Source organism: Mandrillus leucophaeus, unplaced genomic scaffold (genome assembly GCF_000951045.1).
Source record: "Mandrillus leucophaeus isolate KB7577 unplaced genomic scaffold, Mleu.le_1.0 Scaffold240, whole genome shotgun sequence".
NCBI lineage: Eukaryota > Metazoa > Chordata > Mammalia > Primates > Cercopithecidae > Mandrillus > Mandrillus leucophaeus.
In genome coordinates, this window is record NW_012102477.1 from 1476715 (window position 1) to 1496467 (window position 19753).

The window sequence follows — 19753 nt, forward strand, 5'->3', positions numbered from 1 at the left end:
TGGATCACTTGAGGTCAGGAGTTTGAGACCAGCCTGGCCAACATGGTGAAACCCCGTCTCTACTAAAAATACAAAAAAAAATTAGCCAGGCATGATGGGGTGTACCTGTAGTCCCGGCTACTTGGGAGACTGAGGCAGGAGAATCACTTGAACCTGGGAGGCAGAGGTTGCTATGAGCCAAGATCATGCCACTGCTCTCCAGCCTGGGTAACAGAGTGAGACTCCGTCTCAGAAAAAATAAAAAATAAAAAATAAAAAACTGGATTCAGACCCTTGTCCAGCTGTGTGACCCTGGGTCAGCTGCTGGCCCTCTCTGGATCTTGTGTCTAGCTCCTCAGCAGTATCACAGAACACCAGGCAACAGTCATGGGTGTCTACACCCTGCCTGGCACTGGGCTGAGTGCTTTCCATGACTCTCCATTGATTCTTGCCCAGCCCAATGAGGCAGGAACAGTTTCCTCTACCCAGGTTCTATTTTTGGCCAAATTCTTGCTCTGGGGCTCACATCTGGTCTCCTGAACACCCTCCTTCATCTGCTGCACTGGCCCCAGCCACTGCCCTGAGCCTGACCTGGGTAGCTAACCCTCTCCACCAGGCCACCTAGTGGGCATCTCAACACAAGTGGCACTTGATTCTACACACTTGATTCCATGCCCACGTCACCTGCTGTCCCCATCCTTGCCTTCCCACTTGAGGACCAGGGCCTGTGCACCTCCTTGGCCTTTTTTTTTTTTTTTTTTTGGCAAGACACGGGCTCCCTCTGTCACCCAGGCTGTAGTGCAGTGGTGCAATCATAGCTCACTGGAACCTCAACCTCATGAGCTCAAGCAATCCTCCCATCTCAGCCTCCTGAGTAGTTGGGACTACAGGCACACATGCACCACCATACCTGGCTAATTTTTGCATTTGTTGTAGAGATGGGGTCTCACCATGTTGCCCAGGCTGGTCTCAAACTCCCGGGCTCAACCAAACCACCTGCCTCAGCCTCCCAAAGTGTTGGGATTACAGGTGTGAGTCAATGCGCTCAAACTTTCTTGAATGTACAAATTCCCCCCAATATCCACAAGCCCTTTTGATTCTTCTAGACTAGACTCCAACCACCCACTTGTTGGCTCTGCAGCCTCCAAGCTGATCACAGATCACAGCCTCCATCACCTCTGCCCCAGACACTCCAGCCACCTGCTCCTGAGTCCCCAGCTTCCACTCTTTTCTTCTTATTATTTTTTAGATAGAGTGTCACTCTGTTGCCCGGGCTGGAGTGCAGTGGTGCGATCTCAGCTCACTGCAACCTCTGCTTCCTGGGTTCAAGTGATTCTTTCACCTCAGCCTCCCGAGTAGCTGGGATTACAGGTGTGTGCCACCAAGCCCAGATAATTTTCGTATTTTTAGTAGAGACGGGTTTTTACCATGTTGGCCAGGCTGGTCTCGACTTCCTGACCTCAGGTGATCCACTTGCCTCAACCTCCAAAAGTGCTGGGATTATAGGTATGAGCCACTGCGCCCAGCCCCCAGCTTCCACCTTTGACCCCTGGAGCCCATTCTCTAAGGGACAGCCCGGAATTTTCAAAAGCTGCAAATCACATCATTTCACTCCTCAACCAGAATCTCCCCCTCACACTTAGAATGAAACCGAAACTCTTCCCCAGAGCCTAAAAGTCCCGGCGAGCTGGGCTCCTCCCTGACCTCACCACAGCAACACCACCCCTTTCTCCCTTCCTCCAAGAAGGGCAGCCGATCCACCCTCTCCCCGACAATGAGGGTTCTTTTCAGTTCCTCCAAGAACTCACGCTTGTTCCCTCAGGAACTTTGCACTTGCTGTCCCTTAATGCCTAGCCTTCTTTCTGGTGGCTCTTCTTGTCCTGCAGAAGTCAACTCACACACGACATCCTCCTTGAAGGACCCTCCACCCCCACCCCACTCCTTACTCTCCATCACTTCCTGCGTCTCTTTGCAGCCCTTACTGTCCCCCTGAAATTACCTGGCTCCGGCATGTGTCCATGCCCTCTGGACTCTAAGCTACTTGAAGCAGTGAACTTGGTGGTCTCATGTGCCGCTGACAGCAGACCCCAGAACAAGCGGAGCTCAGGAAATATGGGAGGATTGATAGTAGTGTGGGTGAATGGACTTAGAGATATTGTGTCCAGGCCACAAGGCATCAGCAGAGCCGAATATCAGCCAGGACAATGTGACCTTGAACCTGACAGCTTAATCCTGAAGCTGTATTGTCCCTACAGGATTTGGTTAAAAGTTCTGCTGCCTGAGTTGGCATCCCTGCTTTGTGAAGTTATTGTGTGGGCATGGTGGCTCACGCCTGTAATCCCAGCACTTTGGGAGGCCCAGGAGGGTGGATTGTTTGAGACCAGGAGTTCAAGACCAGCCTGGCCAACATGGTGAAACCCCATCCCTACTAAGAAAACAAAAAAAATTTGCCAGGCAAGGTGGTGCACACCTGTAATCTTAGCTACTTGGGAGGCTGAGGCAGGAGGATCTCTTGAACTTGGGAGGCGGACATTGCCATGGGCCGAGATTGTTCCACTGCACTCCAGCCTGGGCAAAAGAGTGAAGATCTGTCTCAACAAAATAATAATAAATAATAAAAACAAAAATAAATGACTGTGTGTCCTTAGGCAAGGCACTTAGCAACTATGAGCTTCAGTTTCATCTAAACCCAGGACGTTAGTGATTCTCCCTCTAGTGGATGAAATGAAGTAATGCGGATAAACCCCTAATGCAGGGTACCTGCCAGTCACTGCAGTAGCTGTGGCAATTGTCACCTTCGTCCAAGCCCATCCCGCTTTGAGGGCCTAGAGAGAGTGGGCCAGAGGTTAACCCCCGACGCATCTGCTTCCCCACGCTGGGCATCTGGGTGTGCCAGGGCGTTCCCCCGCTGGTCAGACAGGTTTTGGGGCCGGGGCGGGGCTGACCAGGGTTAATTAGAGGGAACTGGCTAGCAGGAGCTGGGGAGGGGGCTGGGCAGAGTCCAGGCCTCCAGAGCCCCTGGGACACAGCAGGTGTGTGCTGCCATGGGCCGGGGCTTGAACTCTGCCAGACTCAGGCGCCAAAAACGGCGCTTGCGACCTCGGGTCCAGAAGCCCAGGCAACATCTGGAGGTGAGTGGTCATCAGAGAGCCCCATCCCCACCCTTGCCCTGGGCCCACGTGTCCTGTCTGCCCGGAACCTTCCCTCTAAATCTCTGGGTCTTGCTCATTCTTCCTCCCTCATTCTCCCTTGCTTTTGTGTCTATCTTGGACACAAGGCCCCCTTAGGCTTTCTCCCTAGGTGTCTGTCCCTCCATCCCCATCTCTCTGTGCCTGTCCAGTCTCATCGGTGCCTCTCTGCCTCTGTCCCTCTGCCCTGGCCCCTACAGCGGCTCCAGCAGGAGAACCATGAGCTCCGGCGAGGCCTGGCAGCCCGAGGAGCCGAGTGGGAGGCCAGGGCCGTGGAGCTGGAGGGGGACGTGGAGGCCCTGCGGGCCCAGCTCGGGGAGCAGCGCTCGGAGCAGCAGGACAGTGGGCGAGAACGGGCACGAGCCCTCAGCGAGCTCAGCGAGCAGAACCTCCGGCTCAGCCAGCAGCTGGCTCAGGTGGACAAGGTGGAGGAGGACGCCTTGGTCCCCAGTGGGGAGTGGGTGCATTGGGCATGGTGCTGAGGCTGCTCTGCCCCCCTTTCCACCTCCTCAGGCCTCCCAGACTGAGCAGGAACTTCAGAGGGAACTGGACACCCTTCGGGGACAGTGTCAGGCTCAGGCACTGGCTGGGGCAGAGCTGAGGACGCGGCTGGAGAGTCTGCAGGGGGAAGTGAGTTTCAGCTGGGGCTGGGGGATTGTCTGAGACAAAAAAGCCGGGCCGGGGGCTGGGAGGGGGCTGCCCCCCTCCCCAGCTCTCAGGCCTTTCCCCAGAACCAGATGCTGCAGAGCCGCCGGCAGGACCTGGAGGCCCAGATCCGAGGCCTGCGTGAGGAGGTGGAGAAGGGCCAGGGCCGACTGCAGACCACGCACGAGGAGTTGCTGCTGCTGAGGCGGGAGAGGCGGGAGCACAACCTGGAGGTGACCTGCAGGGCTAGGGGATACAACTGCCTGGACCCTTAGCAATGGCTTCAGGGTTTTCTGGGAGATGAGGCCAGAGCTGGATCACTGGGAGGTCCAGAGGCTGGCCCACAAGAGCATGGGCATTAGCCCATGGGCAAGTGGGAGCCACGGAAGGCTGTTAAGCAGGGGAGGCATGCTCTTAGAATACATCAGAGCCTGGCAGCTGAAAGGGCAGGGAGGGGGCTGATGCCAGAGCTCAGGCCAGGAATGACAGCCACTAGACCATGGCTGGGCAATGGAGATGGAGAAAAAGAAATGAAAAGAGGACGCGGGGTCTGATGTTAGAGATCAAAGGAGTCTGCACTTTGGGGTCAGCTTGCCTGCCTTCACATCCCAGTGCCCCTTTTTGCTACTGTGGGACAAGCAGCCTCAGTAGCACCGATAAATGCTGCATGAAACAATTAGTGAATGAGGAGGTAGACTGGGCAGGGGAGGGAATAGGGCTCTTCGAGGTGGGGCCCTGCTTTATAGGCGAGGAAATTGTGTGTCTGCTGAGGGAGGTGCATGGCCCAAGGCGCCCAGCGATCCAGGAACGGGAACAGCCTGGGCCGATGGGGTGCGGGGCCCTCCACGGCGCCCCCGCGTGGACCTGCCGCGGGATGCCGGCGCTGGGTGCGTCCCGCTGACCACCTGCGCTTCCGTCTGCGGGACCGTCCACAGCTGGAACGCGCACGGTCCGAGGCCGAGGAGGCGCTGAGCGCGCTGCGGAGGCTGCAGCGGCGCGTCTCCGAACTGGAGGAGGAGTCACGCCTCCAGGACGCCGACGTGTCGGGTGCCTCGTTGCAGTCAGAACTGGCCCACAGCCTCGAGGACGGCGACCAGGGCCAGAGCGCCGAAGCACGCGGAGACACCCCGGTGAGCTCGTGGGCCCTCAGCCCCCTTACCTGTGCCATCAAGAGGGTCGCAGGCTCTGCCTTTCCTCCTTTCCCTAATAGACTCCACACCACTAACCCATTTCTTTGGCCCACAGACCACCCGGTCCCCAAAGACCCGAGAGGCATCCAGTCCCCAGCCTTCACCCCCGGAAGAGAGCTTAGAGCCCCCCAAGAAGCGAACATCCCTCAGCCCAGCGGAGATGCTGGAGGAGAAGGAGGCGGAAGTGGCCAAGCTGCAAGATGAGGTGGGGGAGAGGGCACTGTGCTGGATGCAGGGCCCCTCTAGCTGTCAGTTTCTGTCTCCCATGTCCACTTCCCAGCCTTTGCCCACTAAGCTCTCTATACCTGGATCGGTCTTCATCTCAACAAACTTACTTCGAGAGCCAGCCTGCATGCCACCTCCTCCAGGAAGACTTCCTAGACAGCACCTCCCCGCTTAGTTCCACTTCCAATGCTTCTCCCTGCATCCCTCCTGCAGGGTTATACCACTCCTACTAGCCCTGCTCCACCCCACCCTGCACCAGCCTGAGGGTCTCAGAGGGCTCATCTTGGAGTCTCCAGCACAGGGCTACAGCTGCCTGGGGTGTCTGTCGCAGGCAGAGGAGGGCTGGGGAAAGCCAGAGTCGGGGCTGCTGGGAGAAGCAGGGACTGAAAGGCCCATTGGCTCATCTGCCGCACGGCCCCTCCTCTGCTCACAGATCTCGCTGCAGCAGGCAGAGCTGCAGTCCCTGCGGGAAGAGCTGCAGAGGCAGAAGGAGCTGCGGGCGCAGGAAGACCCTGGGGAGGCCCTGCACAGTGCCCTCTCAGACCGGGACGAGGCCGTGAACAAGTAAGCCTCAAGCCATCCACCACCACCCCAGCGCCCTCTGGGCCCTCCTGGGCTCCTGATTCCTCTTCTGATACGGGTTATAATGATCCCCACTCCCACCCAGGGGCCCACTGACCTCCTTGATCTAGGTGTTGGCAGCCCTCCTCCCGTTCGGGTCCAGAATTCCCCCGCCACCCCGGCTCCTTGAAGCCCTAGCGCCCACAAACGCGTCGTCCGCCCCTCCCCGCCTAGGGCCCTGGAGCTGTCCCTGGAGCTCAACCGCGTCTCGCTGGAGCGAGACTCCCTGTCCCGGGAGCTGCTGCGCGCCATCCGCCAGAAGGTGGCGCTCACGCAGGAGCTGGAGGCCTGGCAGGTGAGGGGCGGGGTCCGTGTGCGGAGGAGGGCAGGGGGCGGGACCGGTGCTGAGCCGACCACGGCCTCCCGCAGGACGACATGCAGGTGGTGATCGGGCAGCAGCTGCGCTCACAGCGCCAGAAGGAACTGAACGCCGCCGCGTCGTCGTCGACCCCGCGCCGTGCCGCGCCCCGCTTCTCTCTGCGCCTGGGCCCCGGGCCCGCCGGTGGCTTTCTCAGCAACCTCTTCCGAAGGACCTGACGGCTGGGCCCAGGGGCTGCCCTTGCCTGCTTAGGGGCTCACTTTCCTCTTCTGGCCAATTAAGCGACAGGGCCTGGATTGTCTTCCAAAAGGAGCTGATGCCCTCCCCACCCCAGGATGCTGGGCAAGGGCTCATCGGGAGCAGGGGCTCATCCGGAACAGGGGCCAGCTTTGTGGGGCAGGAGCCCCTGGTGGGTGGCAGGGGCAGGTGAACAGAGCTATTTTCCGAATCAATATAGGTCTATCTTTTCTAGGGCAGGGATGGGGCTGGGTATTTATGTATCAAGATGGGACAGAGTAATATATAAATCACTCCACCGATTTGGCCTCCATTCGTGGAAAGAAAGAGCATGGAAAAAAAGCCTGAAACTTTATTGTAAAAAAGAAAATGAAAAACACTCTAAAACCCTGGGCTGACTGGGGGTGTCGTCGGAGGTCAGAAGGACAGGGAGAAGGCTCGGTAGCCCAGGTTGGTGAAGACATCCACCCGGCAGCTGTTACCTGCAGCTGTCAGGACCTGGAGGAAAGAGGGGCATGACTGGCCTGCCCACACCCCTGCCTCCCAGCCACCCCATGGCCCCTGCCAGACCCACCTTGCACTCGGGCGCAGCGGGCTGCTGGTTGAGGCTGAGGCTGAGCAGCCCTGGGGAGGAGCCAGGCACCTGGGCCTTCAGCTCCCCGCTCAGCTGCCACTGGTTGACACAGCGGCCCTGGCCAGCCGACAGAATCTGCAGAGGACAGGGAAGGTGCTCGGGGGTCACAACTGAAGGGAAGAGTCAGTGGGGGTGGCAGAAGTGAGAGAGAGGGACTCACTAGGTCCTGGTAGAAGGTGACATGCTTCTGTGGCGCCCGGATGGGGAAGACAGTGGTAGGTGTGGAGGATCGGAGGTGCCAGAGGGTGAGGGCTGGGCCCCCTCCACAGACCTGGACAGAAAGGTGGGAGTCCCCAGCTGTGAACTACAGGCCCACAGCTGCCAGGGCCCAGAGCTGCCATCCAATCCCACAGTCTGCCCAGCTCACCATCCAGTCGGAATCAGTTGCCAAGCATCCGATCCAGCGCCCATTGTGGGGCCTTGAACACTCCTGGGCGGCGGGGGAGGGAGAGAGGTGAAGACATGCAGAATTCAAGGAGCGGGAGGGGAAGAGGACAATGGCCATGGACAGACCCTCACCTCGTGCTTATAGACCTCGATCGTCTGGACCTCCTTGGCTGTGCGCAGGTCTGCGGGGAAAGAACTGTGAGTGGTGCCCCATTCACCTCAGCCTCCTTCACTGCCATCTTGCCCTCCAGCCAGCCACCTCCTTACCCCAAAGTCGAACAGCTCCGTCCTCGCCACCTGACAGCACCTCTGGGCTCCTTTCCCGCAGTGCCAGGCAATGGATGTAGTCTGTGTGGCCCCGGAGGACCCGCTGCATGTAGAGGGGCGATGTCAGGAGGAGACCTAGGAAGAGTGCCTCTCCCTGGCCTGGACCTGCTCTAGGGCTCCAAGACCCTGCTCACCGTGAAAGTCCCAGTTTCAAGATCCATAGTGTGCAACTGACAGTCTCCCCCAGCCAGGATGAGGGAGTTCTCCTGTGGAGGGAGCAGGGTGAGGCAGGAAGTCAATGTCAAATCAGGGTAGGCAGAGGGTGAAGGATCAAAGTTTGGACAAGAACAGTCACATGGGGCTCAGACCTTGGGGACCAGCAGCAGAGCATTGATCTCGGGCACTTCCAGGCTGGTCCTGGGGAAGGCAAGGCAGGGTCAGTGAGGAAGTCACTTCACCCCGATGCCCCCTCTATCCATGTGGCCCTGGCTCACCTGTATGGAGGCTGACGATGCCACAGCTCCTTACACCCCTTCAAAAGGGAAAATACCAGTTGACCTCAAAGGCTCTCTCTGGGTCCCGGCACCCCAGCCCTTTCCCGAGCTCAACTCCTTACCTTCTTGAGCATCTCCGCCCAAAGCCAGGCCTTCACCTCCCCATCCCCAGCACTAAGCAGATGTCGATCGGTGGAGACCATGCTATAGACAGGCCCATCATGGGCTAAAGAGAAATGCAGAACTGAGTTGCCCAATTCCACCCAAAGTCCCGAAGCCAGACTCCACAGCTATACCCACCTTGGAAAGTCACCACCGGCTTCTTACTTTCCTCTTTGGCTTCGGAGCTCAAAGCAGCGGACAAGCTGCAGGGGACAGCGGAGGGGACCCAGGAGTCAGAAACAGGGGCATCCGTCCCATGAGGGCCAAGTGCCAGGGCTAATGGGTGGACAGCGGCAGAGGGTACCTGAAGATGGCAATCTGCCCATAATTGTTGCCAGCCGCCAGAAACTTCCCACACGGTGAGACGCTCTGGGAGAAGATGGTCATATGGAGCCGCTGCAAGGCCTGGAACACCTCTGTCTGCAGGGAAGAACTGGGATGTATGAAACCTCCCATCCACAGACTCCTTCCTGCTTCCCCCAACACCTGCCAGGCCTCCCACTGTCCTGACTTCTCAGCCCTCTTTTGAGGCGGCCCGGCCCCAAGCCAGCACTTGCCCATGCAGTCCCATGGGCGGCTCCAAGAAGACACTGAAGAAGGGGCGAGTCGAGGTGATGCCTCAGGGACCTCTGAGCAAGCACCCAGCACTCTCCTACCAGCTTCCTCAACTGTCAAGTGGAGCTCACAGAAGATTCCATCACAATTAGATGAGCTAGTGTATAGACAAGAGCTTTCCATGGGGCTGTCACTCAGTGCTGAAGCCAGGTGTGGTGGCTCATGCCTGTCATCCACCGCTTGGGGAGGCCAGGAGTTCGAGAGCAGCCTGGTCAAAATAGTGAGACTCCGTCTCAACAAAAAATTTAAAAATGTGGGGCCGGGCGCAGTGGCTCACGCCTGTAATCCCAGCACTTTGGGAGGCCGAGGTGGGCGGATCACCTGAGGTCTGGAGTTCCAGACCAGCCTGACCAACATGGAGAAACCCATCTCTACTAAAAATACAAAATGAGCTGGGAGTGGTGGCGCATGCCTGTAATCTCAGCTACTTGGGAGACTGAGGCAGGAGAACTGCTTGAATCTGGGAGGCGGAGGCTGTGGTGAACCAAGATGGAGCCACTGCACTCCAGCCTGGGCAACAAGAGTGAAACTTCATCTCAAAAAAAAAAAAAAAAAAAAATGTGGCCAGGCATGGTGACTCACACCTGTAATGCCAGCACTTTGGGAGGCTGAGGCGGGAGGATCACCTGAGGTCAGGAGTTCGAGACCAGCCTGGTCAACATGGTGAAACCCTGTCTCTACTAAAAACACAAAATTAGCTGGGCATGGTGGCACACGCCTGTAGTCCCAGCTACTCAGGAAACTGAGGCAGGAGAATCGCTTGAACCCAGGAGGCGGAAGTTGCAATGAGCTGAGATCGTGCCACTGCACTCTAGCCTAGTTGACAGAGTGAGACTCCGTCTCAAAAAAAAAAAAAAGTGCTTTGCAGGAACTAGAAAATTAAAAAAAAAAAAGGGGGGGCTCCACTACCCCAACATAGAAAAACGTACTGATTTATAATCCCTACTCTCTGACTTGCGTTAAGCCCCTGAGGCACTTCTGGGTTACTCTCCTGCCCCCCGGTCAGCGTCTGAGTTCCACAAATAGCCCAGGCAAAACAGGACTCAAAGGGCACAATTCCCTGCCCGCCCCGTCCCAGCCATGAATGGACTACAAATCCCAGAAGGCAACGCGCACCACGTCCGTCTCACCTGACCCAGCGGTACCGCCAGCGGCACAGCTCGCTCCATCTCCAGAACTACAAGTCCCACAGTGCTCCGCGTGCGACGCAACTTCACGAGGCCTTACGTGCCTACAGCGGTTCCTCTCCGTGGCGCCCTACTGCCTTCGGCGCGAAGGTGGCTGCTGCGTACCGTCCTGAACCCCAGGAGCCGAGGTGAGCGCCGCGAAGACCCCCGACATTAAGAAGTGGTGTCCACCGCAGCCCCGCTAAGCCGGATACCCTCCCCCACCCCGCGGAGCAAGCCTGCCTTCCGCCACGCGCCGCCCTTCTTCCGCGCCCGCGCAGAACCTCGCCGCTGTGCCCGCCTAAAGCCACGCCCATCCTCGCTGGGCCACGCCCTCAGAGACTCCTCCCCTGTCACCCAGATCCCACCCGCAGGACCCCAAAACCCAATGATCCTTCAGCAGCCCTTGGAGCGAGGCCCCCAGGGTGGGGCCCAGCGCCTCCCGAGGGCCGCCTTGGGGGTGACTCGGGGCCTGGACGCCAGGTGCGTGTGGGGGACCAGGGTGGGCCTGACCAAGGGCCGCAGGAGCTTTGGCTGGGTGCTCAGGGCTGGTCTGCAGGATGAACACGGGGTGGGGCGAATCGGTGGGGCTTAGGCGTGAGCTGAGATGGTATTGGGGCTGCAGTTCAGGGTCCAGACTTCCGAAGTACGCTGCTGGATGGCCCAGGAGAGGGGGGACCAGCACCAGCTGAGACAGTAATGGGTTTGGGGCTCCTGGCTGATGCTGCAGGCTCAGGCGGGCATATCCTTGGGAAGGGGCCAAGAGGGTGGGGTGCACCAGGCTCTCTTTTTTTCCCAGCTCCCCTCTCCGAGGAGCTGTGCCCATGAGCACCAAGCGGCGCCTGGAGGAGGAGCAGTGAGTTTGGGGGCAGGGAGGGACTCCCAACGAGAGCTCTGTCACCTCTGGTCCCCAACAGGCTGCCTCCTGTCTCAATATCCCAGCCTGCCTCTCTCCCATCTCTCCCCAGGGAGCCTCTGCGCAAGCAGTTTCTGTCTGAGGAGAACATGGCCACCCACTTCTCTCAACTCAGCCTGCACAATGACCACCCCTACTGCAGCCCCCCCATGGCCTTCCCCCAAGCCCTGCCCCCACTCAGGTAGGCTCCTCCACTGGCCAGGCCTTCTGCAGAATCACAGGCAGTCCTCGCAGCTGACCTCAGGCCCTGCCTCATCGTGCCATTTTTAGCTCTAGCTGACCTCTGGGTTGTTTCTCATCTTGGCTCTTTGGAAAGTGCTGGGAACCCAGGAGTCCCTGGGGACCTGGACCTGGTGGGAGGTGCTCAGCTAGGCCAGCCTTAGCCCCATGCCCTGACAGTCATTTCTTCTTCTAGAAGCCCTTGCTCTGAGCTGCTTCTCTGGCGCTACCCTGGCAGCCTCATCCCCGAGGCCCTCCGTCTGCTGAGGCTGGGGGACACCCCCAGTCCCCCCTACCCTGCAACCCCAGCTGGAGACATAACGGAGCTCTGAGTGCTGGTGGACTGCCCCTCCCACCTTCCTTCTTCCCCACAACAGAAGAGACCAGCGATTCCTGCAAAGGGACAAGGTTCCTCCCTCTCCTGCAGACCAGGCATCTGGGCACCAAGACCTTCCCTCAACAGAGGACACTGAGCCCAACGGAGCTCTGGGATGGGAGGGGTGGGAGCATGGGAAGGGAGGCATCCCACCCCCAAGAAGAACTGAATAAAGATTGCTGAGCAAAGGAAGGCTTCAGTCTAGAACCTGGGGCTTTTGGGGATGGTGGAGAGGGGAGAGGTGCAGGATGCTGGGGTTTCTCCTCAAGATCTTCCCTGGAAAACTGTTAGGGCCAGCCAGGTCCTGGCCGGCTGAGTTCCAGGCATTGAGAATGTGTGAGTCAGAGCCTCACCCCCGCCCCCGCGGCTGGCTGACTCACTCCCTCCCTCCAGCTCAGGGGAGTCAGTCGGGGATCACTGCCTCTCCAAACCATTTAAAGTTAAAGATTCTTTTATTAATAAATTCTCCCTCCCCTCCAAACTCTCCCCAAAATAAATATCTCCTCCCCTCTTTAGGGAGTTGGGGGGGTCGGTATCTTAGGGCCAGCCCTCCTAGTGGGCCAGCCCCCTAGTGTTAAAAATAGGTCCCTAACCCCCCCAGGGTGACCCCCATGGTGGAATTTCAGGACATCTGAGTGAGTGGGGCCTAGTGTCAAGTCTGCCCCCCAAGTCAGCCTGGCCCCCAGGGCCTCTAGGAAGGAGGACACCCCCCCCCCTGTGCAAATGCTGCAGTTCCTTAGTCAGTGTCAGCTGTTTTGTGTGAGCCAGCGTGAGGCTCCCTTTCTGTTCTGGGGCCAGAGGCAGGGCAACCAGACACCTTGGAAGGTTCCCCTGAACCCTGGGCCCAGGCCTCAGAGGTGATTCACCGCCCCCCACCCCCCTTGTGGTTGGAGGAGCTTGGCTCCTGCCGCGTCTGGGAGGCAGAGACTGGCTCTAGAATGGATGAATGAATGATGAGTGGGCGAGCCCCGGCTGGCAGGGGGCACATTGTCACTGGATCAGCGCCACAGCTGGGCAGCCCTCTCCGCCGGTCTCCTCTATGGGGGCTGCAAGATAAGAGGTGGGGTCGTCAGGGGCAGAGAAAAGGTCGAGTGCTGACAGGGCGGGGCAAGCCAGGGCGCACTTACTGGTGAACTTCTCTCTCCTGCGGCATCGTCTCCAGACCAGAAAGCCAGAAAGCAGCCCCAGCACGAAGGTCAGACTCAGAGCGCCCCCAAGGATGGGCCAAAGCAGCCGGAAGGGGGCAGGAGGTGCCGCAGCGCCTGGGGGCGGGACTCGGAGTCAGACCTCGCCCCTCTCCAGGCCAGCCCCGCCCCCTAAGACTGAGCCTTCAGCCTTCTCCCAACCGTGGCCTCCTCCCTGACCCGGGCCACCTTCTAACTCCCACCTTCTCCCGATTGACTTCCCCGATGCAAAGCTCTCGGCCACCCTCTCCGCACCAGCCACCCTCTCTCCCAGTCTGGGGTCCGCTGGCCACTGGCCCTGCCCCCCACTCACAGCCCAGGCAGAAGTCGCTGTGCGGTCGCGCCCTGCAAGACGCGCAGTCCATGCACTTGTCCAGGTCCGCGCTCCAGGAACTGCCGCGGGAGCAGGGGGCGGTGCCTGGGGAGGGGGCCTCGGGTCAGAGGCTGGGGGCGGGACTCGGCTATTCTGGGGTCTGAGGTCAGGGTCGGCCGGCTCGAATAACGTGAGTCACTGGCGCCCTCCCCGCGCATTCCTCACAGGTGACCGCACGGCCCGACCGGGACACGGCAGCTCCGGGAGGGAGGGCGTAGCGCGGGACGCTGGGGGTGGGGGGGGGTCAGGTCCCCACAACCCCCCTGCCGCCGGCGGGTGACTCACTCCTGGGCACCGGGCCCGACCCCGGTCCCTCCCCCCGCATAGCTGGGCACTGAAGTCACCGGATGGAAGGGGGCACCCCACATGGTATAGAGGGCACAGACCCTAGTGCCTCTCGACGGCCTCCCCAACTCGTCGGTCACTGGGGCTAGTTAGACCCTCTACTGACCAGGCTGGGGGCGTGCCCCTTCCTAGACTAAACATCCCGCCCTCACTTACTTTCTCTCTCCACTTCCAAGTACTTTCGGACTTTCGGAACCGAAGAACCCGCCCCAACCCCAATTGGACGGTGGGAGAAACTGAGGCCCGGATTGTGAATGAAACTTGGAGAGTGATGGAAGTTCCCATAGCCGGGAGCGAGCTGTTAGAAGGCCACCTGAACCCAGATACCCACATCCGCCTGTTCCCCCAGTTCCGCGCTGTTCTCCAGGCACCCAATCCGGCTCCCGAGCCCCGGATCGGGGTTCTCCGACCCCCAAGTCCCGCGTACCTGGCGCTTGCTCCCCAGCCACGGAGCGCAGCAACGCCAGCCAGAGCCCCAGCACGAGGAGCCGCAGCAACCGGCGCAGCGAACCCCGAGCCATAGTGCACGTCCCGCGCCCGCCGCTGTCTGCGCCCGCCGCCGGCCGGCAGGGACCCACGGCCGCCGCCCCGCCCCCGCCCCCGCCTTCCGGGGCGGAGCTCTCGCCTCCGCCCGCCTTGAGTTTGGCTGCGGGACGCCCCGCCCCGCGGGGCCCGCTCAATTCAGTCATTCATTCAACAAAGTTCTGGTGCGGGAGCTGCCAGGACCCCGCAGGAACGCAGACCCCTCCCTTGCCCAGCAGGTGATCTAGTCCAGCGCGCGTGGGGTGGGGAAATAAAAAATCAGACACGAGTGCTCTCTTCGGCATCTCATATAGAAATCAGACATGAACGGCCGGGCGCGGTGGCTCACGCCTTTAATCCCATCAATTTGGGAGGCTGAGGCAGGCGGATTAGGAAGTCAGGAGTTCGAGAGCAGCCTGACCAACGTGATGAAACGCCGTCTCTACTCAAAATACAAAAATTAGCCGGGCGTGGCAACGCGCGCCTGTAATCCTAGTTACTCAGGAGGCTGAGGCAGGAGAATCGCTTGAACCCGGGAGGCGGAAGTTGCAGTGAGCCGAGATGGCGCCATTACACTCGAGCCTGGGCGATAGAGTGAGACTCCTTCTCAAATAAATAAATAAATAAATAAATAAATAAATAAATAAAATCAGACACATGAACAATCCATGCAGAGATCACTGCAGCTTCCTTTTTTTTTCCTCCCCTTGAGATCGCGTCTTCCTCTTGTTCAGCCTGGAGTGCAGTGGTACGATCAGGGCTCTCTGGGCTCGAGTCTCCCACCTCAGCCTCCCAAGTAGGGACCACAGGCACTGCGCCAGCACACACGACTAATTTTTGTATTTTTTGTAGAGACCAGGGTCTCACTATGTTGCCCAGACTAGCCTGGCCACTGCAGCTTTCTTAAGGCCCCTGGGGGTATAACAATTAAACCTGAGGTCAGGAGTTCGAGACCAGCCTGGCCAACATGGTGAAACCCCGTCTTTACTAAAACCAAAAATAAAAAAAGAAAGAAATTAGCTGGGCGTGGTGGTGGGCACCTGTAATCTCAGCTACTTGGGAGACTGAGGCAGAAGAATTGCTGGAACCCGGGAGAGGGAGGTTGCAGTCAGCTGAGATAGCGCCATTTCACTCCAGACTGGGCGACAGAAAGGGCCCCCATCTCAAAAAATCAAAACAGGCCGGGCGCTGTGTTTCAGGCCTGTAATCCCAGCACTTTGGGAGGCTGAGGCGGGCGGATCAGAAGTCAGGAGATCGAGACCATCCTGGCTAACATGGTGAAACCCCATCTCCACTAAAAATACAAAAAATTAGTCAGGCGTGGTGGTGGGCGCCTATAGTTCCACCTACTTGGGAGGCTGAGGCAGGAGAATGGCGTGAACCCGGAAGGCGGAGCTTGCAGCGAGCGGAGATCGCGCCACTGCAGTCCAGCCTGGGCGACAGAGCTAGACTCTTTACAAACAACAACAAAAAAAATCATAACAACATAAAAATAATATTATCTGGCCGGGCGCGGTGGCTCAAGCCGGTAATCCCAGCGCAGTGCGAGGCCAAGGTGGGCGGATCGCTTGAGCCCCAGAGTTCGAGACGCCTGGGCAATATAGCAAGACCCTGTCTGTACAAAACATAAATTAGCTGGGCGCGGTGGCGTGTGCCGCCTGTAGTCCGAGCTACTCAGGAGGCTGAAGCGGGAGGATCGCTTGAGCCCGGAAGGTCGAGGCTGCAGTGAGCCGTGATCGCACCACTGCACTCCAGCCTGGGTGACACAGTGAAAATATTTCTCTAAAATAATACCAATAGTTTGCCCTGTAATTTGTAACTTAGGACGTAGTTACATAATAAAATGCAGACTTATCTCCATTTTACGGAGTAGGAAACGAAGGCTCGGGTAGGTTAGGTGAGTTCCCCATGTCATCGCGCTGCTTAAGTGGCAAAGCGGAGACTCAAGCTCTGTTCTCCCCTAAGCCTGGCGCCCTCACCCTGGGTGAGTCTGGCAGCTACCTCAGCCTCCAGCGCCCCCCTCTGACAAGCCTGGGATTCGCACGCCCGCTGCCGTCGGGTACAGGGTCTCTGCCCCTCCTCCGGGGCGGTGGTCCAGTGACGTCACCGCTTCTTTAAGACCCTCGCCTCCGCCCTGTCCCGACACTCGGCCTAGGAATTTCCCTTATTGTCTTCGCAGGTGAGTCCCGGGCAAGTGTGAGTGTTGGAGAGACGCCTGTTGGGGCCGGGTGCGGGGTGCTGGCGGCGTGGGTAGGGGTGCGTGCGAACTCGGGCTGCGGCCACCTGGATGCGCGAGTCCCTCAGGGGGTCGGGCGGTCTGCGCCCAAGACGCCGAGGTGATCGGGTCCTTCGAGGCTCCCAAGGGTTAAACGCCCCTCCCCCCTCCCCAGGGACAAAGACACCGAAACCCCGAGCGCCCCTCCCCCACCTATCTTGCCTTTCGGGGCGGGGCTCCCTCCCCCTTCCCCCTCGCTTGCGGGAGCAGACCTTGCGGCCACTGCAGCTATAGAACCCTTCCTGGGCGAGCGGCTCCCAGGCTGGAGTGGTCGGGTGGGCCCGGGCGCCCTCGGACAGAGTCGGGCCTGCAGTGCATGGAAAAGAAAGGGGCAGGGGCACACTCACAGGGGAGAGGCTTGGGGCGCCTAGACCAGCGTGGCCCCGACCCTAGCTCGGCCAGAGGCCTAACGGCCGGACCTGGGTGTTGGGGCAGCCTGCCCCAGCCAGTCTCCCCAAGGTGGCCTGCTCTGCCCAGGCCTGGGACCCCCGGCTAATGAGTAGAGCCTGCCCTCCGGCTACTGCCGGCCGGGATCATTTTAGGTCCAAGCTGTACAATGGAAGAACTCTGGGCAGTGCGAGGCCCCAGCAGTGGGAGGCCCTGGTCAGAGATGGTCCCCTCCAACACTGCCTGGGATATGAGGGGACACAGGTGCAGGCCAGGTGGTGGTGGGAGAACTGCTGTCGAGGGGAATCTAGCACAGCATTTGGTCTAGAATTCACAGGAAAAGGCCCTCAAGTTTTGAGGCTATGCTCTCCAGCCCCTAGGGGAGGTCAGAAGGGTGGGACCAGGGAGTCATTGAGTGACTTTGGGGAAGGAACTGCTTTTAGGTGGAGGATTAATGATGTTTTTCTTCATCTCTCCTGCCCCTGGTGTCTGCCAGCCTGGGATGTGGAACCAAGTTGTGAGGAATGTTGGGTGGTGGGAGGAAGCTTGGGATCTTCAATCTTAGTGTTGAAATTAACAAGTTTTGGTCCGGTGCGATGGCTCACACCTGTAATCCCAGAACTTTGGGAGGCTGAGGCGGGCGGATCACCTGAGGTCACGAATTCAAGACCAACCTGGCCAACTTGTTGAAACCCCATCTCTACTAAAAATACAAAAATTAAGGCCAGGTGCGGTGGCTCATGCGTGCAATCCCAGGACTTTGGGAGGCCGAGGCGGGCAGATCACGAGGTCAAGAGATCGAGACCATCCTGGCTAACACAGTGAAACCCCGTCTCTACTAAAAATACAAAAAATTAGCTGGGCATGGTGTCGGGCGCCTGTAGTCCCAGCTACTCGGGAGGCTGAGGCAGGAGAATGATGTGAACCCAGAAGGAGGAGCTTGCAGTGAGCCGAGATCGCACCACTGCACTCCAGCCTGGGCGACAGAGCGGGACTCCCTCTCAAAAAAAAAAAAAAAAAATTATCCGGGCGTGGTGGTGTGCAGCTATAATTGCAGCTACTTGGGAGGCTGAGGCAGGAGAATCACTTGAACCTGGGAGGCACAGGTTGCAGTGAGCCGAGATTACACCACTGCACTCTAGCCTGGGCCACTGAGTGAGACTCCTTGTCTCAAACAACAACAACAAAAAGAAATGGACAAGTTTTGAGCCTTAAACTCAGGGCTAGAACTGAACCATTCTACACGGAGACTGCTTGGAAATCACACTGTCTTCTCATCCTGCTTTTTGCTGCCTTGCAGCCTGATCACTGGCTCTGGCCTTGGACTCTCATTGCATAGGTTTCATCCTGTTATTTTTCATTTGCACTCAGAATAGCCAGGGCAGGGCTGCTTGCACATTCACTGTTACGAGCCAGTGCCTGTCACATAACTAGAAAGAATAATAAATGCTAAAGCATTAAGTGTTCATTTTGCCCATGAGAAGTGAGGCTCAGGGAGCATGTCTTGACCGAGTTCCGGGATGTGATGACCACTTTCCATGGTGTATGCCCCTAGTGTCCTGTCCACATGTGGCCTGAGGTCTGGGCCTGCCAGGCCTCACCTTGCTGTGCTTCTGTCCCAAATACAGTGCAGCTCCTTCAACCTCGCCATGGCCTCTGCCGGAATGCAGATCCTGGGAGTCGTCCTGACACTGCTGGGCTGGGTGAATGGCCTGGTTTCCTGCGCCCTGCCCATGTGGAAAGTGACCGCTTTCATCGGCAACAGCATCGTGGTGGCCCAGGTGGTGTGGGAGGGCTTGTGGATGTCCTGCGTGGTGCAGAGCACCGGCCAGATGCAGTGCAAGGTGTACGACTCACTGCTGGCACTGCCACAGGACCTGCAGGCTGCACGTGCCCTCTGTGTCATTGCCCTCCTTGTGGCCCTGTTTGGCTTGCTGGTCTACCTTGCTGGGGCCAAGTGTACCACCTGTGTGGAGGATAAGGATTCCAAGGCCCGCCTGGTGCTCACCTCTGGGATTGTCTTTGTCATCTCAGGGGTCCTGACGCTAATCCCCGTGTGCTGGACGGCGCATGCCATCATCCGGGACTTCTATAACCCCCTGGTGGCTGAGGCCCAAAAGCGGGAGCTGGGGGCCTCCCTCTACTTGGGCTGGGCAGCCTCAGGCCTTTTGTTGCTGGGTGGGGGGCTGCTGTGCTGCACTTGCCCCTCAGGGGTGTCCCGGGGTCCGAGCCATTACATGGCCCGCTACTCGACATCTGCCCCTGCCATCTCTCGGGGGCCCTCTGAGTACCCCACCAAGAATTACGTCTGACGTGGAGGGGAATGGGGGCTCCGCTGGCACTAGAGCCATCCAGAAGTCCAACAGCTTTGGGATAGGTTGGTATCTTTTGTTTCTGCCTTCTGCTGTTTTTTTTTTTGACTGAGGGTATTTAAAATTCATTTGAAAACTGAACCAAGAAGATGGCTCAGACTCCCACTTAGGCTCTGCTGTTTCTCACCCTTGGATGATGGAGCCAAAAAGGGGATGCTTTGAGATTTTGGATCTTGACATGCCCATCTTAGAAGCCAGTCGAGCTGTGGAACTAACGTGGGGGCTGCTTGCTGTGCTGGCCTTTGCAACAAGACAGACTGTCCCCAAGAGTTCCTGCTGCTGCTGGGGGCTGGGCTTCCCTAGACGTCACTGGACAGCTAACCCCCATCCTACTTGGGCCTCTGGAGCTCCTCTCATCACCCCCTGGAAAAGCAAGTGATCTGTTAACAAAGGACTGCCCACCCCCGGAACTTCTGACCTCTGGCTCTTCCATCCTGATAGAACGTCCACCCCCCGGGCCAGGTCCCAGCTATGGAGACCCCCACCTCCACCTCCAACACTGCACCCTTCTGCCCTGCCCGCCCCTTTACACTCACATTTTTACCAAATAAAGCATGTTTTGTTAGTGCATTTGGTGTTGCAGGGGGTTACTGAGTGCCCACCCTGGCTAGGGGAAGAGGTGGGCATAAGTGAGTCATGATCTCCTCTGCCCGTG

The 19753-nt window shown here is 58.6% G+C and overlaps 5 protein-coding genes across 14 annotated transcripts in view; 3 read left to right on the plus strand and 2 right to left on the minus strand.

Annotated features, from left to right (window-relative positions):
- CCDC64B (coiled-coil domain containing 64B) overlaps positions 1 to 6796 on the plus strand; it is a 7765-nt gene extending 969 nt beyond the window's left edge. Inside the window, exons 2-9 of the mRNA XM_011982615.1 lie at positions 3368 to 3583; positions 3681 to 3797; positions 3899 to 4045; positions 4748 to 4942; positions 5058 to 5207; positions 5661 to 5791; positions 6023 to 6143; positions 6218 to 6796. Coding sequence (XP_011838005.1) covers positions 3368 to 3583; positions 3681 to 3797; positions 3899 to 4045; positions 4748 to 4942; positions 5058 to 5207; positions 5661 to 5791; positions 6023 to 6143; positions 6218 to 6385 — 1245 coding nt within the window. The 3' untranslated portion in view covers positions 6386 to 6796. The remainder of the gene's footprint in view (positions 1 to 3367; positions 3584 to 3680; positions 3798 to 3898; positions 4046 to 4747; positions 4943 to 5057; positions 5208 to 5660; positions 5792 to 6022; positions 6144 to 6217) is intronic.
- Positions 6735 to 10440, minus strand: THOC6 (THO complex 6 homolog (Drosophila)). 3 transcript variants are annotated; one of them, XM_011982613.1, is made up of 13 exons: positions 10094 to 10428; positions 8653 to 8768; positions 8487 to 8551; positions 8309 to 8412; positions 8187 to 8224; positions 8061 to 8109; positions 7887 to 7958; positions 7693 to 7795; positions 7558 to 7607; positions 7406 to 7468; positions 7199 to 7309; positions 6979 to 7113; positions 6735 to 6902 (listed from the first exon to the last, which is right to left on the minus strand). In XM_011982613.1, the coding sequence occupies exons 1-13, from the start codon at positions 10130 to 10132 to the stop codon at positions 6822 to 6824; spliced, it is 1026 nt and encodes a 341-aa protein (XP_011838003.1). In that variant the 5' UTR covers positions 10133 to 10428; the 3' UTR covers positions 6735 to 6821. The 3 variants fall into 3 exon arrangements, with proteins under 3 accessions (XP_011838003.1, XP_011838004.1, XP_011838002.1); XM_011982614.1 differs by lacking the exon at positions 6979 to 7113 and having other exon boundaries at positions 10094 to 10440; XM_011982612.1 differs by having other exon boundaries at positions 6747 to 7309; positions 10094 to 10418.
- HCFC1R1 (host cell factor C1 regulator 1 (XPO1 dependent)) lies at positions 9914 to 11832 on the plus strand. 6 transcript variants are annotated; one of them, XM_011982606.1, is made up of 5 exons: positions 10173 to 10278; positions 10491 to 10612; positions 10929 to 10985; positions 11098 to 11226; positions 11461 to 11832. In XM_011982606.1, exons 2-5 carry the CDS (start codon positions 10518 to 10520, stop codon positions 11594 to 11596), a joined length of 417 nt encoding a protein of 138 aa, XP_011837996.1. In that variant the 5' UTR covers positions 10173 to 10278; positions 10491 to 10517; the 3' UTR covers positions 11597 to 11832. The 6 variants fall into 6 exon arrangements, with proteins under 6 accessions (XP_011837995.1, XP_011837997.1, XP_011837998.1 ...); XM_011982605.1 differs by having other exon boundaries at positions 9914 to 10612; XM_011982609.1 differs by lacking the exon at positions 10929 to 10985.
- A 241-nt stretch (positions 11833 to 12073) lies between these two features.
- Positions 12074 to 14143, minus strand: TNFRSF12A (tumor necrosis factor receptor superfamily, member 12A). 2 transcript variants are annotated; one of them, XM_011982617.1, is made up of 4 exons: positions 13970 to 14143; positions 13138 to 13242; positions 12768 to 12902; positions 12074 to 12686 (listed from the first exon to the last, which is right to left on the minus strand). In XM_011982617.1, the coding sequence occupies exons 1-4, from the start codon at positions 14061 to 14063 to the stop codon at positions 12631 to 12633; spliced, it is 390 nt and encodes a 129-aa protein (XP_011838007.1). In that variant the 5' UTR covers positions 14064 to 14143; the 3' UTR covers positions 12074 to 12630. The 2 variants fall into 2 exon arrangements, with proteins under 2 accessions (XP_011838007.1, XP_011838006.1); XM_011982616.1 differs by having other exon boundaries at positions 12074 to 12902.
- Positions 14144 to 16204: 2061 nt separating this feature from the next.
- CLDN6 (claudin 6) lies at positions 16205 to 19668 on the plus strand. 2 transcript variants are annotated; one of them, XM_011982618.1, is made up of 2 exons: positions 16205 to 16243; positions 18355 to 19668. In XM_011982618.1, exon 2 carries the CDS (start codon positions 18376 to 18378, stop codon positions 19036 to 19038), a length of 663 nt encoding a protein of 220 aa, XP_011838008.1. In that variant the 5' UTR covers positions 16205 to 16243; positions 18355 to 18375; the 3' UTR covers positions 19039 to 19668. The 2 variants fall into 2 exon arrangements, with proteins under 2 accessions (XP_011838008.1, XP_011838009.1); XM_011982619.1 differs by having other exon boundaries at positions 16218 to 16243; positions 18360 to 19668.
- Positions 19669 to 19753: the final 85 nt, after the last annotated feature.